The sequence below is a fragment of the Battus philenor genome, unplaced genomic scaffold (genome assembly GCF_028537555.1).
Source record: "Battus philenor isolate CCGP_79_NKW_IND1 unplaced genomic scaffold, ilBatPhil1.0.hap1 SCAF_20, whole genome shotgun sequence".
In the NCBI taxonomy this organism is placed as follows: Eukaryota; Metazoa; Arthropoda; class Insecta; order Lepidoptera; family Papilionidae; genus Battus; species Battus philenor.
Genome location: NW_027181683.1, coordinates 2342930 through 2357765, shown reverse-complemented (window position 1 = coordinate 2357765; position 14836 = coordinate 2342930). Strand labels below are relative to the sequence as shown.

At 35.0% G+C, this 14836-nt stretch overlaps 1 protein-coding gene across 1 annotated transcript in view; it reads right to left on the bottom strand.

Annotated features, from left to right (window-relative positions):
• The window catches only part of LOC137923080 (uncharacterized), a 67151-nt gene that overhangs the window by 21688 nt on the left and 30627 nt on the right, over positions 1-14836 (bottom strand). Inside the window, exons 3-8 of the mRNA XM_068766211.1 lie at positions 5355-6195; positions 5072-5202; positions 4366-4583; positions 2087-3516; positions 1224-1276; positions 21-284 (exon numbers count right to left, since the gene is read on the bottom strand). Of these exons, the coding sequence (XP_068622312.1) occupies positions 21-284; positions 1224-1276; positions 2087-3516; positions 4366-4583; positions 5072-5202; positions 5355-6195 (2937 nt within the window). The remainder of the gene's footprint in view (positions 1-20; positions 285-1223; positions 1277-2086; positions 3517-4365; positions 4584-5071; positions 5203-5354; positions 6196-14836) is intronic.

Here is a 14836-nt window from a genome sequence, read left to right as displayed (position 1 = left end):
TAGCGATTTAAGATACTTACATGCTTAACACCACATTGTCCAGTACCATCGTACCGTTGCAAGTAGATTCTGTGAGTTGACTCGCTGGTCTCCCTGTCCACTGACGCTTGTGATCCGACGAAACCAATTCCTTGTTGTACACCAACGCCGCTACCCTGAATTATACCCTGTCCTACGCCCTGCTCAACATATTCTCCTTGTCCATTCTCAATCAGCTGGGTGATGCCTTGGGAGACGAGGCCGAATTTGTTTTTCTGCCCAACTCCTTGACTGACGTATGTTCCCTGGTAACAATTTTATAGATATTGACAACAAATATTGAATTCATACGTAGGTACAAGATAATGTATCAACTTTCGTGTTGTCATCAACATAACCAACTTAGTCGTAAGACTTCCAATGTCAGATATAGATTTCTTTCATATTTCCAAATGAACAAGCGGGAGGTAGTCTGCATCTATGCTAATCTCCCTTGTACTGCCTATGCATTATGATGCAATAAGTATAAAATTTTAATTAAACATAAACAACTACTAATATAAGGTTTACCTTGAGTAAGGTTAACCCTGATGCAAAATGAGTGTAGTGCCGTTTAGTTGCGGAAAATAGTCTGAAGAGGCAATACAAGACAAGATTACTAAAGTAAGTAAGTAAGAGCAATTCTTATTGATATAATACAACTAGAATTGCTGCAACAATTCACTTAAAGATTTTTGGAAGTGTTCACAAAAAAACCCGATTGAATTAGTTTGGGTCCCTCGTATTGTAAATTGAAAATGCCATAACAGGTGTAGCTATATTTGATTTCAATCTTTATTAAATTAGGTTCTGACATACATATTATATTCGTTTTATAAATGTAAAAGGCTGGGAAGGAACAAATAACATAAGTAAAGCTTGACACGGAGAAAACCTAACACAATCGTAAATAAGAAAGGGACTAATATATAGCTACTCAGTGTTTGGCACTGGTCGGTCTAACATCTCCTGAGGATGCCCCGTGGAGGGGTGAAAGAGGTGTAGAGTAGATTAACGGTGGTAGTTGTGTTCCGCATTGTTTACCGCACGCGCATTTATCAGCGGGTTGGCGGGCGGTGCACTTCATTGTACGACTACTGCTGCATAGCGGATGTAGCTATATATTAGTCCCATTATAAGTTAGGATGGACTTCCGCAAGGTAACGCCTGAATCTAGTAGAAAGAATCGTAAATATTAAACTTACCTCTCCCTGCTTGATACCAAATCCTTGCCCCTGGATGCCAACCTGTCTCTGTTCTGTAGGGACAAATAGTATATTAGAAGGTTGTTTTTTATCACATCATTCACTTTACAATCTGCACGATTTTGCTCACTGGATTTAGCATTAGAAGATTCATATAAGTTTTACTTTACAGGATATTTTGATAACTGTCTTAATTGCACTGTTTCCGTCACTGTACAGATTTTAAAACGTATTTTTGATAAGACTTACTTTATATTGTAATACTGGTCAACGGTAAGAAACTTATTATATCTTTAATGCTATTTCCATAATTGAGCCTCAGACTAAACACTTCTAAATTCATTTAAGTTATTTTTAAAAACTACGTATGTTAAGTTAATCCAAGTAAGTCACATTTATGTTAAACACAGAAGCACTTCGTAAGAACGTTTATCATTTTGGATTAGCACAAATTTTCAATCAAGCAACACATGTTACACACATAAAACATTTAAAGCTAATAACGATAAGTATGATATGGATTATAATCTGTTTAAAATACTAAAAAGATACCAAAAAGCATTATAAGCACAGAACAGCTTTTTTATCAATAATTGTTGCATGGCATTCAATATTTTTAGCCAAAAGCTAATTTGGATCGGTCTGCTGTTAGATCAGATCATACGGAATATATTAACAATAAATTATAGAAAAACAATACTAAAAAGGAATAAGTAAGTTATGAGCAAAAACAACACAACAAATCATTTTGAATTGACACGTTTGAAAGATTTTCATCTTGTTTAACCATTTTCGTAAGCAATATTGAAAGTTCTTTAAGTATTTTAATCAGATTATTGTAGTAATTGGTTAGTAAAGATTACCTTGACTACCAATTTGTCCTTGACCATATTGTCCAATTCCATTTTGTGTGTATTGTCCAATTCCATTCTGAGTATACTGTCCAGTTCCTCCCACTTCGTATTGCCCTACACCCACTACGCCCACTCCACCGATTCCTGTTTGGTCAATACCAGTTTGTCCTACTTGGCCGACACCAATTTCTCCTTGCTGACCAACGCCGACTTGTCCGATTTGACCAACACCAACTTCACCTCGTTGTCCAATGCCGACTTGTCCGATTTGACCAACACCAACTTCACCACGTTGTCCAACGCCTGTTTGGCCAACTTGTCCAACACCGAACTGTTCTCTTTGTCCAACTCCTACTAGGCCAATTTGTCCTACTCCTACTTGGCCCCTCTGTCCTACTCCTACTTGGCCCCTCTGTCCTACACCTACTTCTCCAGTTTGTCCTACACCAGTTTGTCCAATTAGTCCAACGCCTGTCTGGCCAACTTGTCCAACACCGACTTGTTCCCTTTGTCCAACACCAACTTGGCCTCTTTGTCCGACTCCGACTAGGCCTATTTGTCCCACTCCCACTTGGCCCCTTTGTCCTACACCGACTTCCCCGATTTGACCAACACCAGTTTGTTCTATCTGTCCGACACCTGTTTGACCTACTTGACCGACGCCTGTTTGGCCAACTAGCCCTACTCCGACTTGGCCTCTTTGTCCGACTCCGACTTGTTCTCTTTGTCCAACACCGAACTGTTCTCTTTGTCCAACTCCTACTAGGCCAATTTGTCCTACTCCTACTTGGCCCCTCTGTCCTACTCCTACTTGGCCCCTCTGTCCTACACCTACTTCACCAGTTTGTCCAATTAGACCGACACCTGTTTGTCCAACTTGTCCAACACCGAATTGTTCTCTTTGTCCAACACCCACTTGGCCTCTTTGTCCAACTCCGACTTGGCCTATTTGTCCCACTCCCACTTGGCCCCTTTGTCCTACACCGACTTCCCCGATTTGACCAACACCAGTTTGTCCTATCTGTCCCACACCTGTTTGTCCTACTTGACCGATGCCTGTTTGGCCAACTTGCCCCACACCGATTTGGCCTCTTTGTCCAACTCCCACTTGGCCTATTTGTCCCACTCCCACTTGGCCCCTTTGTCCTACACCGACTTCCCCGATTTGACCAACACCAGTTTGTCCTATCTGTCCCACACCTGTTTGTCCTACTTGACCGATGCCTGTTTGGCCAACTTGCCCCACACCGATTTGGCCTCTTTGTCCAACTCCCACTTGGCCTCTTTGTCCTACTCCGACTACACCAATTTGTCCAACGCCCGTTTGGCCAATTTGTCCAACACCGACTTGTCCTCTCTGTCCAACACCGACTTGGCCTCTCTGTCCAACACCTACTTGAGTTCTTTGATCGATACCAATTGGAGTTGGCTGTGTTGTCCTAGAAAAAACATTAAAATTTAAAAACGAAATGAAAAATATTATGTTATTAAGTACAGTTTATGTATATAAAAATTAAAATCGAAAAATTTGGGACTTACTTAAGTTTTATTTAATAAATACTGTTAAAAAACTACATCTGTGTTCGTTATCAATATTTCAGAATTAAAATTGAGGTCGTATTGTAACATCATAATTAAATCACTTATTGAAAGCGACATTAGGTTTCAAAATGATAAATTTGTATGCCATGCTATAGACCTTTATGCATTTAAAAATATCAATTTTTTTGTCTAATGCGTATGATATATTTTTAAACTTAAGCTAGATTTACTTTACTGTCATAAAGTTAAAAATTAAGGTATCTCTTACATGGACTACCTATGATATTATTGAAAATAAAAGTTTTATTATTTAAATAGATTTAAATTAATTTTGCGCGTTCGAATTCAAATTAGAACTCCGATTTGAATTTGAACTTCGGCAAAGAGATGGTAGCTGAAATTGTGTTGGGATCTAAATTGTACCGGCGAATATTTTACCCTCGTAATGTATAAGAAAATTTTAAATGTTCTATACTAGTTTCATTACATCTTGAAGTTACCTTATAAATTAATAATTTTTAAGTCTTAATCATCATTTATTTCTTTTTCCAGAATACCGATGTCACTGTCATTTTTTAAAAATCTGTTTAGCTCAACTAATTTATGCAAGATGTTTTTGATGTACCAGCTTATCGTATTATCTTTTTAAATCCCAAAAATGGAAATTTCATGAATTATTTTTTTTCGAACACGTATTTTAAAAACTGATAATGAGAATAGAGATAATAAACAATGAAAAGTTTTACCTGAAGTTATTTAAAATAGTGCTTCCACTGATAAAAGGTCGGTTTGAGACTTGAGTTTTTACATTGTTGGCGCTACCGCGGTTATCAGGAACGTATTTGCCATCGTTGCCAAAGGCACCGGGAATCCATTTGCCGAGCTGGTTAGTTGGCCAGGGGTCAGTGTAGAATGGATCACGGCAGCATTTTCCGATGCGGCCAGTTTCCAAATCTTTACAGTCCTGTTTTAAAATCAATTCATAGTGAGAATCAATGTATATTATAAAACAGATACATGATACAACAAATTAAAAAACACGCTTTAATTTCGTCTTGATAAAGGTAACAAATATCTAACGCGTCTTGTACGCAAATACCATAAAATTCCACAAGGTATCGTAGATCTTCTCTTTGTTTTAAATCTATAATTAAAAGTATACTATCAAATAAATTTTGTTATAGCATTCAAGAGTTTTTAATTGGTCGAAATGCGTGGAATTTAGTTTGTTGACTCATTTATATGGTTGATATTATAATGTACATATCAAACATTGTTAAACTTCATTTCAGAAGAGCAACAGAATTTTTGGCCGCTCTTCTTAGAAGATCAGAATTCCGAGCTGGTGGTAGTTTGCTCAGGGACAAACTACATGGACCTTTTAATAATGTTAAAAATAATAAATGGTTCAAAAGTAAAGAAAATGTAGAAATTGTTTAAGACTATACTTACAGTAAGAGGTACTCTGTAAGCATCTTGATCTCTGGAGAGGATGACGGTGGTGTTGGAGATAATGCCATCAGCGGTACAGAACTCGATGGGTGTGCATTTCAAAGCAGCAGCACAACCAGCAGGGATTTCGCCTGATAATGTAATGTTTTCTGCTTTAGCAATAATGTATTTACTTTAAAGATTTGTGTAAGTGCTAATAAGCAGTGATCATCATACATTTAAAATGATGACGATGATAGTAAATCTAAAAAAGGTTAAGTCAAAAGTGATAAAGGCAACTTACTTATAACAGGTACAGTTGGTCGACGAGTTGTGGATCCGAATCTTGATTCATCCAAAATGATTCCACCCTCATTGTAGTTAGGTGTAGGAACGAAAGTTTCCCTGTTGTTTGAAGGTTGACCGTCTGGTGGTAAGTAACCAGGGGCAGAGGTTGAGGTCACAGGTGGTAAGTAAGTCGGTCTGTAGGTGGTGAAAGGTCGGCGTGTGGTTACTGGACGCTGGGTGAAGTAAGGATTGGGGGTGGTTACTGGACGAGGGGTGGTTACTGGACGAGGGGTGGTTACTGGACGAGGAGTGCTGAATGGACGTGGAGTGGTGGCAAAAGTATTTGGTACTACAGTCGTGCTGACAATGTTTGTTCCACTGTTCACGTTATCAACGGGAGGTAGGTAAGGAATTCCGGGCTTGAGTCCAGATCCGACAGCGCCAGGCCTGTAGATGTTCGTGTTTTGACTTTGAGATGAGTACGCATCGGTGTCAACGAAATTGTTTCCTGACGGACGCAGTGTGGATCCGTATGAGCCGGTAGATCCTGTGCCGGCTACGAAACCACCGGTTGAGCCAACTGGTACTGGTGTTACGGTCGGTACGTAGCCCGCGCCAGTTACGCGATTGGCGTCGTAGCTCGAAGCACCGTTTAATTCGCTTTGTACACCGAAAGATCCTGTTGCAGCGCCGTAATTATTTTGTGCTCCGTACGCGTTTTGTGCGTCCCCAGCTGCGGTGTTGATAGCCAGGCCTGACCCTTGAGTGTTTGCACCAAAACCGCCCTGTGATATTCCGGCACCGGCAGAAGTATCCAATCTGCAGCAGACTTCGGTTCTGGTGTTGCAGTATTGTTTCTGTAACAAACGTGATAATGATTATTTCATAAAGTACACTCTTAAATTTACATTGTCTTCTAAATAACCCCTACTGTGTACATCTAACTATAGAGATCTGAATTTGTACATATAACTGATTACGTGAAATTTCTATATAATTATACACTGGAAGGAAGAAGTGATTCTTCCTTGTACTCTTTGCTTCAGTCCTCAGACGTCCACTCCAAGGCATAAGCTTCCAAAGACATTTATTATTGATGGTGATCACAGTGTATTATGTTACGCAGAGAACGCTACTGCAATTGAAACTTGTTTGTGACCAGTAACAATCTTATTTAATTAATGCACAAAGTGTGAATTATACAAGATCTGAATACTCTACCACTAGGCTACTACTACTCTACTTCATTGTACTACTAGAAGCTATTTATCCTTCGCATTTCAATATAAATTAACATAAATGTAATATATAGTGATACCGTTATTTATTAATTAAATGTGAAGTAAATATATTAATTTTCCCTGTGAAAGGCATATAAATGGGCAACGAGTAAACTGTTGTCTAAAATTTAAAGTTCGGCACACATACGTATAATCAAGCACTCTGTATATGTAGAAAAGGTATTTTTTAATGTTTTCAAAGACTATCCAATGTTTTTTTTAGTACTGTTAAATAATGTTTGCCCATTGGCATTTACAGTATTTTAAATATCAGGGTGCTGAAGTCGATCAGCCTTTTTAATAATAATAATATAAATTTATTGCACAAACAAAAAAAAAGTATATGCGTACATACGCATACATGTGTGTGTGGATGCGTGTTACGTTGTTTTGCTTATGTGTGCGAAGGGTGGAGACGCGCCAGTCATCCACAGGCCCGAGGTGTTTAATGCGTAGTTATGATTATAATATATATGTATCTGTGCTTTTAGAAAATTTTTATTGGTTTATTAACAAGAATTGCGACTTATTTTCTTACATTATTTATTGCACTGCATATTGCTAAGCTTTCGTCTAAAAGAGACACATACAGAGACTGGTCAATAGATTCCCCGATAAGGACTTTATGTAAATGACGGAATAATAAAGTGTTTTGCACATACACATTCGTACACTGCAATCGTGTATATTAAAATTCTTTTTGATCATTATCAAATTGGATAAATTTATAAATAAACTGGCATAATTACATTCATATAAATCATATTGACAGTAATCATTAATCACGTATTGTACTGGACGCAGTCATTGCTATATGTCGTCATATAGCATTCTATGTGACGACAGAAACGTTACATGCGTTGAGTACTATCAGTGTTGCTATTTCATAAAACTGATGTATACGGATAATGTTTTGTTAAACTGTTTCTTCATTGTTTAATAAACGAGTGTTGCCAATTTATGTTGACCTTATTATCGTTGATTCATTTCGAAAATTATTCCGGAATTTAATTATATGAAATTGTCAACGAAGATATTTGCAATTTGAATATTGGAAGACGAAGTGACCATTTGTGTATGTGAGGAGAACATTGTAAGAAGGTTTCAATTTGATTGAAACAATCAGATTGGTCTACCCTAAAAGGCCAACCTTCAATTTAGAAATAAGGTTATAAACGCACCAAGATTTGTAAAGAACCCACAACAAAATCAGACAATAAACATAAATATTTAATACTTTAATATTTTATTCAGGGATACTCAACATTTTATTTTCAGGACTAATTATGATATACAAGAAATGGATATTTTACCTCTATTCCATTTTTAAATTTGTCATTATCTCACGTTTCTTTCACATATTTGAAAAAAATTATCAATATTTGTATCTAGTAAGATTTTTCGTTTATTTTCTATAATAATTTGTATCGCAAGTGTGTTTTCCTAACAGCAAAGGATTGCCACTATTTGTTATGGGAAGAGAAGGCATTGAATTGACTCGACTTTCCCTCGGCTCAGGATCACAAATTATTAAATAAAAGTGAGTTTGCTTAGTACTTAAGGAATTTCCTTCAAACTTAATATATCCATGATCTAAAATTAGACAGCTCTGTAGAATATAAGTACCTTCTTCTTCTTTTTAGCCCATAAACTCTCACTGCAAGGCATAGACCTAGAGATATTTAAGGGGAGATAAACCATAATTGGCATGCATGGCAGGCGTGTTTTTTTTTTATGGTCCCCTGTATTTAGGAGTCTCTCGTTCTTCTATATATTTTTAGACAGGGCTTAATGCTTTCGATAATATTTTTTTCAATTTATTATTTATTGTCATTCTCTTTCTTTCATCATTCATAATTACTTTCACTTTTTTCTTCTTACATTCCTCACAATATTTTTCACAATCGCGACAACCTCGCGAGGTACGCAAAGGACGCATATACTTGGAATATAAGTATTTAAACGGAAAACTTGAAGACTTTGAGTACTTGTTTAGGTCTACCTAACAAGAAGCCTGAGTCTACCGGTTCGTGAACCTTTTGTCCCTAAAAGCCTTCCATTGAGAGATGTGAAGATAATATGTCGGTGATCTAGATCCATCTGCAGATATTATTTCTGATTCGATCTTAGAGAAGATATTAAAAATTAAATATGATATTATAGTTTTTAATTATCAAGACAAGAAGACATGTAATGAAAGAGTAGGAGATCGTATTCCCAGTAACTGCATTATTGAAGAGGTAATCTGGCAAGAACCCTGATGGCGTGAACCCGGCCCTCTTGCGTTGGGTCAACCACTATCCATCACTCATACTTCGGTTGCGCATGCGTACATTCGCGCACACAAGTATTAATGATTTATTTATTTTTTTATTCTATTTTTAAATTTATAATCTGGCACTGCATGAATCCTAATAAATAATTAAATATAAATAAAGAAAATCAGTTTATTTTGGCGGAATTAATGTTTTTGTATTACGATTTTGTACTCTAAACTATAGGTTAAATACTTAACAGATTAGTGTATTCTCTAGTGCTGATATAAATATATTATTTAAAAACTTGTTGATAAAAGCAAAACTTGAAAGTGGCTACACAAAATCGGCCAATTTTATTCCATATTTTAGTTAATACTAATCGTAAGGATACTTACTATGTACCTATTTCTATCATAGCCGGTCAAATGAACCGAATGTACGAAATATACTAGTTAGGAATAAAATAAAAATTAAATATGATATAATTAAACAAAATAGTATATTGATCATTTCTATTACGTACGCAAAAAATAGAATTTATTTGACATGTCAGAATTTATTGCATTTTTTTACATTTTCAACGCAAAAGTTTAAAATGGGTCATTTGATCCGCTTTGGTGTGTTTAATGTTAAAGTTCTTTTTTTTAATTTTACTACTGAACTACGCCATGCCTATAGCTTTTATATATATTAATTAAAACTTTATATTAAATTGTTAAGACTTGCATCTAAGATATTCTGTAGTCATTTGTTCTATTGTTCGTAGAAGGAGAAATAATTCATTAAAAACTGATTATTTTTGTTGAACTTATCATTGTCAAGGTAGACGGGTTGTAATTATATGTTCATTATATTGTTACCGAGGTACCGAGGAACTTAAATGGCATTGGATAATACAATCTTTTCTTTACAATCATCATCATTTTAGCTGTGGGGCGTCTACTGCTATTGCTCGTTGGTAAAACAATAAAAAAGAAAATAAAAAAAAATGTCACACTTTTTTATGCCGTACAATAAGGGATTTAAGTCGTGTTGTCCACAGATAATAAATAAGTTATTGCTCGTTTAAAAATATAACTATTTTGTCTATAGTTAGTTGTTGATTAAAATATTACCCGGCGATAAATATTGCACATCGATCTTTGGAAAGAGACAATCGCTACCTATGTGACGTTTTGTTGTGCGACAGAGATATCGCTCTACGAAGCCGAAATTAGCCCATTGTCTCTGTCCAAAGATCGACATGCAATATTTATCGCCAGGTACTGTAATTTGTATTTAGTTCACTTTATTTTTTGGTAAATATGATACTTGTTATAAGGGGCACTGTACGCGAATGTACCCAAAGTCAACAAGCGTCGATGTAACCCAAAAATGTGTGTCACCGTCCGACCTCTGTGTATTGGTTTTCTGCAAAGTAAACTTTAAACGCGTGCCGTTTAAAATTACATTCCGAAGTCGCGATGCAATTGCGAAACGGCTTATCTCTTTATCCTCTTCAGTGATACGCCGTGATGTTCTGTATTATAAGGATTACGGAAGATATATACGAACTTTTTTTGGGTTACGAATATCTCGCGTCGCAATTCGATTGTTGGACGAACTAAATGATCATGTGTCAAACGAAAATTGTAAAGATTAAAAAAAATATTTTGACAGCTGCAGATAACTTTAGTAATTGGCTTTATCGATTATTTTCCTTTGCCTAATTCATCAGAACACGTGAAAAAAATAACTGATTTCACGTTAAATATATTCCTAATATTTATCCATACATCATCATCATATCTGCCGATAGACGCCCCCCAGGATTGGCCTTCCCCAAGTTCTCCACGATGATTAGTTTTACGCTGTCCAATTCCAGTGATATCCTGCCATTTTAACTATATCGTCGATCTATTTCTACATAATTATTATTGTTTTTAATTAGGAATACATATTAATATCTGCCTTAGAAGGAACAGTAGAAGAAGTTCTTTTTAGGCGATATTTCTCGCCTCTTATTTCGTTCAAGATATACTTTCTCTTATTGACTCTCTGTAACTCCTTGTCGTCAGATATTCTACCTGTTCACGACGTCATAAATATCATCATCATTTTAGCCGGTCATTCAATGCTGGACACAAGCCTCCATGGATTCATCCACCGTCTTTCAAAGACCTTACTAAGGTTGTATAATACTAAAATTTTAATATACTTGTACATCCACAGTTGAAACGCCTTCAGATGTTTACTTATGGTTTTAACGAGTGTTCATGATAAAATTAGGGGAACAGGAAAGAAATGTCGTTCCTGTCGACGTATTTTACAGAAAAACCGATTGATTTCTACCGCTCCGGCATTGAAAATTTGTATAATAGACGGCAAAAGATTGTAGATAACGAAGATGAATATATTGTTGATTAGAAATAAAAACTTGTTAAAAATGTAGTCGTAACTTAAGAAAGAGACATTACTTTCCGGTCCCCCTAATATATTAAATGGCATCGTGTTAAATGTAAAGCCAGTGCTGCAAAATCAGTAAGTTTAAAATGGTACGCAAGATTATTTATTACAAAGTGTTTAGTTGGTGCATATGAAACGTGGAATTTTTAAGTGAATATATTAAACTGCATATTATTTTTCAAATCCTGATTATATAATTATAATATGCTTATTCTGCTTCAATACACTATTCTCAACGAGATTTGAAAGCATAGATAAAAAATATAGAAATTTTGTATATTTCGTAAAGACAGATGTAAATGTTTAAGAGATTCGGCTAATAGGCTGACTTTAGAGAAATTTCATGTAATATCTCACGTATTCTAATGATCTCTTAATAGAATTAAAATATATACAATTCAAGGGCAAAAGCCGCACAGATTAAAAAAAAACGTACATAATTTATTCAAACATTTGACCCTTGCGATAGGACGCTCTGATGAAAGAAAATCATTTCAAAATGGCGGCAAGTTAGAACGGAAAGAAACACGATGTTATTACGTTTCACGTTTATTGATTAGTGTTTGATAATTTTGCTTTTAAATAAATTTAAAATTTCACAACACGCAAGCAGAAGTTATTAATGTTTATTTACCGTTACAAGGTAATGGGTGATGAATAACATGTGTCTAAATTAACATGATGGATGCTTGTAAACAATCTTTGTTCACACAAAGTCTTAAAGATGTTAATTAGTTATTTAGAACTTGTGTTAGTATCTGGGTGGGTTCTTATAATTGTAAAATATTTGACATATGATCTATGGTCAATCCTTGACCACAATTCACTGGCGTTAAAGAAAAAAGATCACTGTTTATCATCTATCATAGTTGTTTTTTTTTCTTGAAAGATTTTTAGGTAATACGGAAAAATTAAAAAGGAAAATATCAGTGGTAGCACAGTGGTAGAGGACTGAAATTTACGATCGAGTACCGCGGATTCGATTCCCGGGACATCTAATATATAAAATTCTCGTGTCACGGTGTTCGAACTTGAACTCCTCTGAAACGGCTTGACCGATTTTTACCAAATTTTATATGCGTATTTAGTAGGTCTGAGAATCGGCTATTATTTATTTTTCATACCCCTAAGTGATAAGAGTTGTTCACCCTTAAAACTCTTTTTTTATTTTTTTTGACGAAATTTTTTGTTTTTATTTTTTTATGATACAACATACAAAAATACATACAACCCTAAATTTTCACCCCTCTACGATCAACCCTTATTTTTAAATTGAAAATTAAAAATATTTTTTTTTGCTAAACGTTTGCGGGATCAGCTAGTAGTCATATATAATTCTACATTGTGCATTAATTAAATAGAATTTCCACCTCTCACAAACAAGTTTCCAGGGGATGGGTACTAGCATCTTAATACGGGCGGTGATTATGGTATATAATCCATAAATATCTTTGGGCGAAGTATAAGCTTTGCAGAGGGCATCTATAGGGTGAAATGACGAATGAGGCAGATGATTTATCGAGGTTTTTGTGTACAATAATATGGCATATAAATACGTAAGTATATATTTATACCTTTAGTAATCTGTGTATGTACGTTGACTATAAAATATTGACAGTAATTGACTGTGTCAAAATAGATATTTTATTTTAATTAAATTTATATAGTCAACCTATAAAGCTGACGACAGTGGGAAGAGGAGCTGTCGTATTTAATTACATTGATAACGAATCGAATGCGGTTATTCAGAAGATTTATCTTAGCGATCCTTAGTGTAAACGAGCAATGAATTTTGTAGCATTTAGATGTCCATTGCTTCTTACATTTGTAAAACTATAACTAAGCTTTCTTTTTTAAGACGTCTTTATCATTATCATTTTAGACATAGGATAAGGAATATATTCTACCGAGCTTAAGGACTGCCAGGCTGTTTTCTTTTAAGCGAAGGCTCTATTGATTGACTCAATCCAAGGACCCAACTTTTCATATATGGTCTACCTACTCCCACTTTGACTTTGCTTATAATTACAACATACCTTACTTTCGTACGTCTACGGATAACCTCATCCTTGATTCGATATAATTAAGAACGAACGTCTTGTCTGCTAGATAAGACTTGCACTCTTATCTAACAGATGCTCATAGAAACAGAAGTAATGACTAAAATAACCTACAAACCGGTACGAAAATAAACAAACCTATTAAATAATCCATTAATACGATAAAATATACGATTTGCAAACTTGTAGTGTGCCAGCTTCGCTTTGCGACTGCTAATACGTTAGAATTTATATTGAATAATAATATGCATATATTAGATCTATCGCATGCTTCAAGATACACCAAAAATAGCTGCTATTTGTGCTAAAAATATAGAATGTTAAACATAAACTAAACACATGGTGTACTTGATCTATTCCTTTGTTAAATCTTGTCATAAATTACATGTAATTAATTATCATCTAGTTTGTAATTTTTTCATCATGGCTATTCAGCTAAATGTTGCCAAAATATTTTTATGGATCTCGAAAATTGAACTGCAATGGATTTGAATAAATTACAATGATAATCCGCAAAAGACATGGACCACGCGTGGGGGACGAGTGATAGATAGGCTCATTAATATATTTGCGTAAATGTAAGGTTTTAACTATTTAAAAAAATATAAACTATTTAAATGTAATAAAATGATCAAGTTCTTGAGACATTAACGTATTTATTTATTTATTTATTTACTAGAGGATCTCTAACGAGGATATACCACATACATACGAGTACAAAGGAGAGAAATTTTTAAACTTCCTTCTGTGACGTACTTCTATAAAGACAGTACGCAAATGTAAATATAACGATTAAAAAGAAAAATAAGCAAATTGATTCACAATTGAGATTAGATAATCATAAATTACGTAAATGTTTACGAAAAATCGAGTAGTGGTTGCTCAGCTGTAGAAAACTGAGACTTGCGAACCTAGGTTGCAGGTTCGAGGTTCCCGGGATACAGTCTTATAATTCACATTTTGTTCAATAAACAGGATTGCCACAAACAAGTTTTCAGAGGATGCGTACAATAATACCATTTTGATAGCCAACCCGCCTGCCAAACATGGCCATTATGGTATAAAATTCAAAATTCAAATGCGCTTTTATATCGTCGATTATTTTAACATTATAAATAGTAAGCTACCAATGGCACGGAACACTGATCTGTTGAAAAGAACCGCCTAAGAACTGTTATTAATTTTATTTTAAGCATCAGCGTTTTCTGTGTATCATAATACCACACAGCGATCGCCAACCCATCTGCCATGTGTAGCGATTATAATATATCATCGCATAGATATCTTTGGGAGAGCCCAAAAATATGTATCTCTTTTAATAATTTATAATAAAAATAGGAAAGTATTTTTTTATTGTCACTAATTACATTCATATTAATTAAGTACTAAGGCATATGTTCGTAATTAAAATAGAATGCCTAATAGCGTCGTAATTAAATAAATTTGTATAAATTT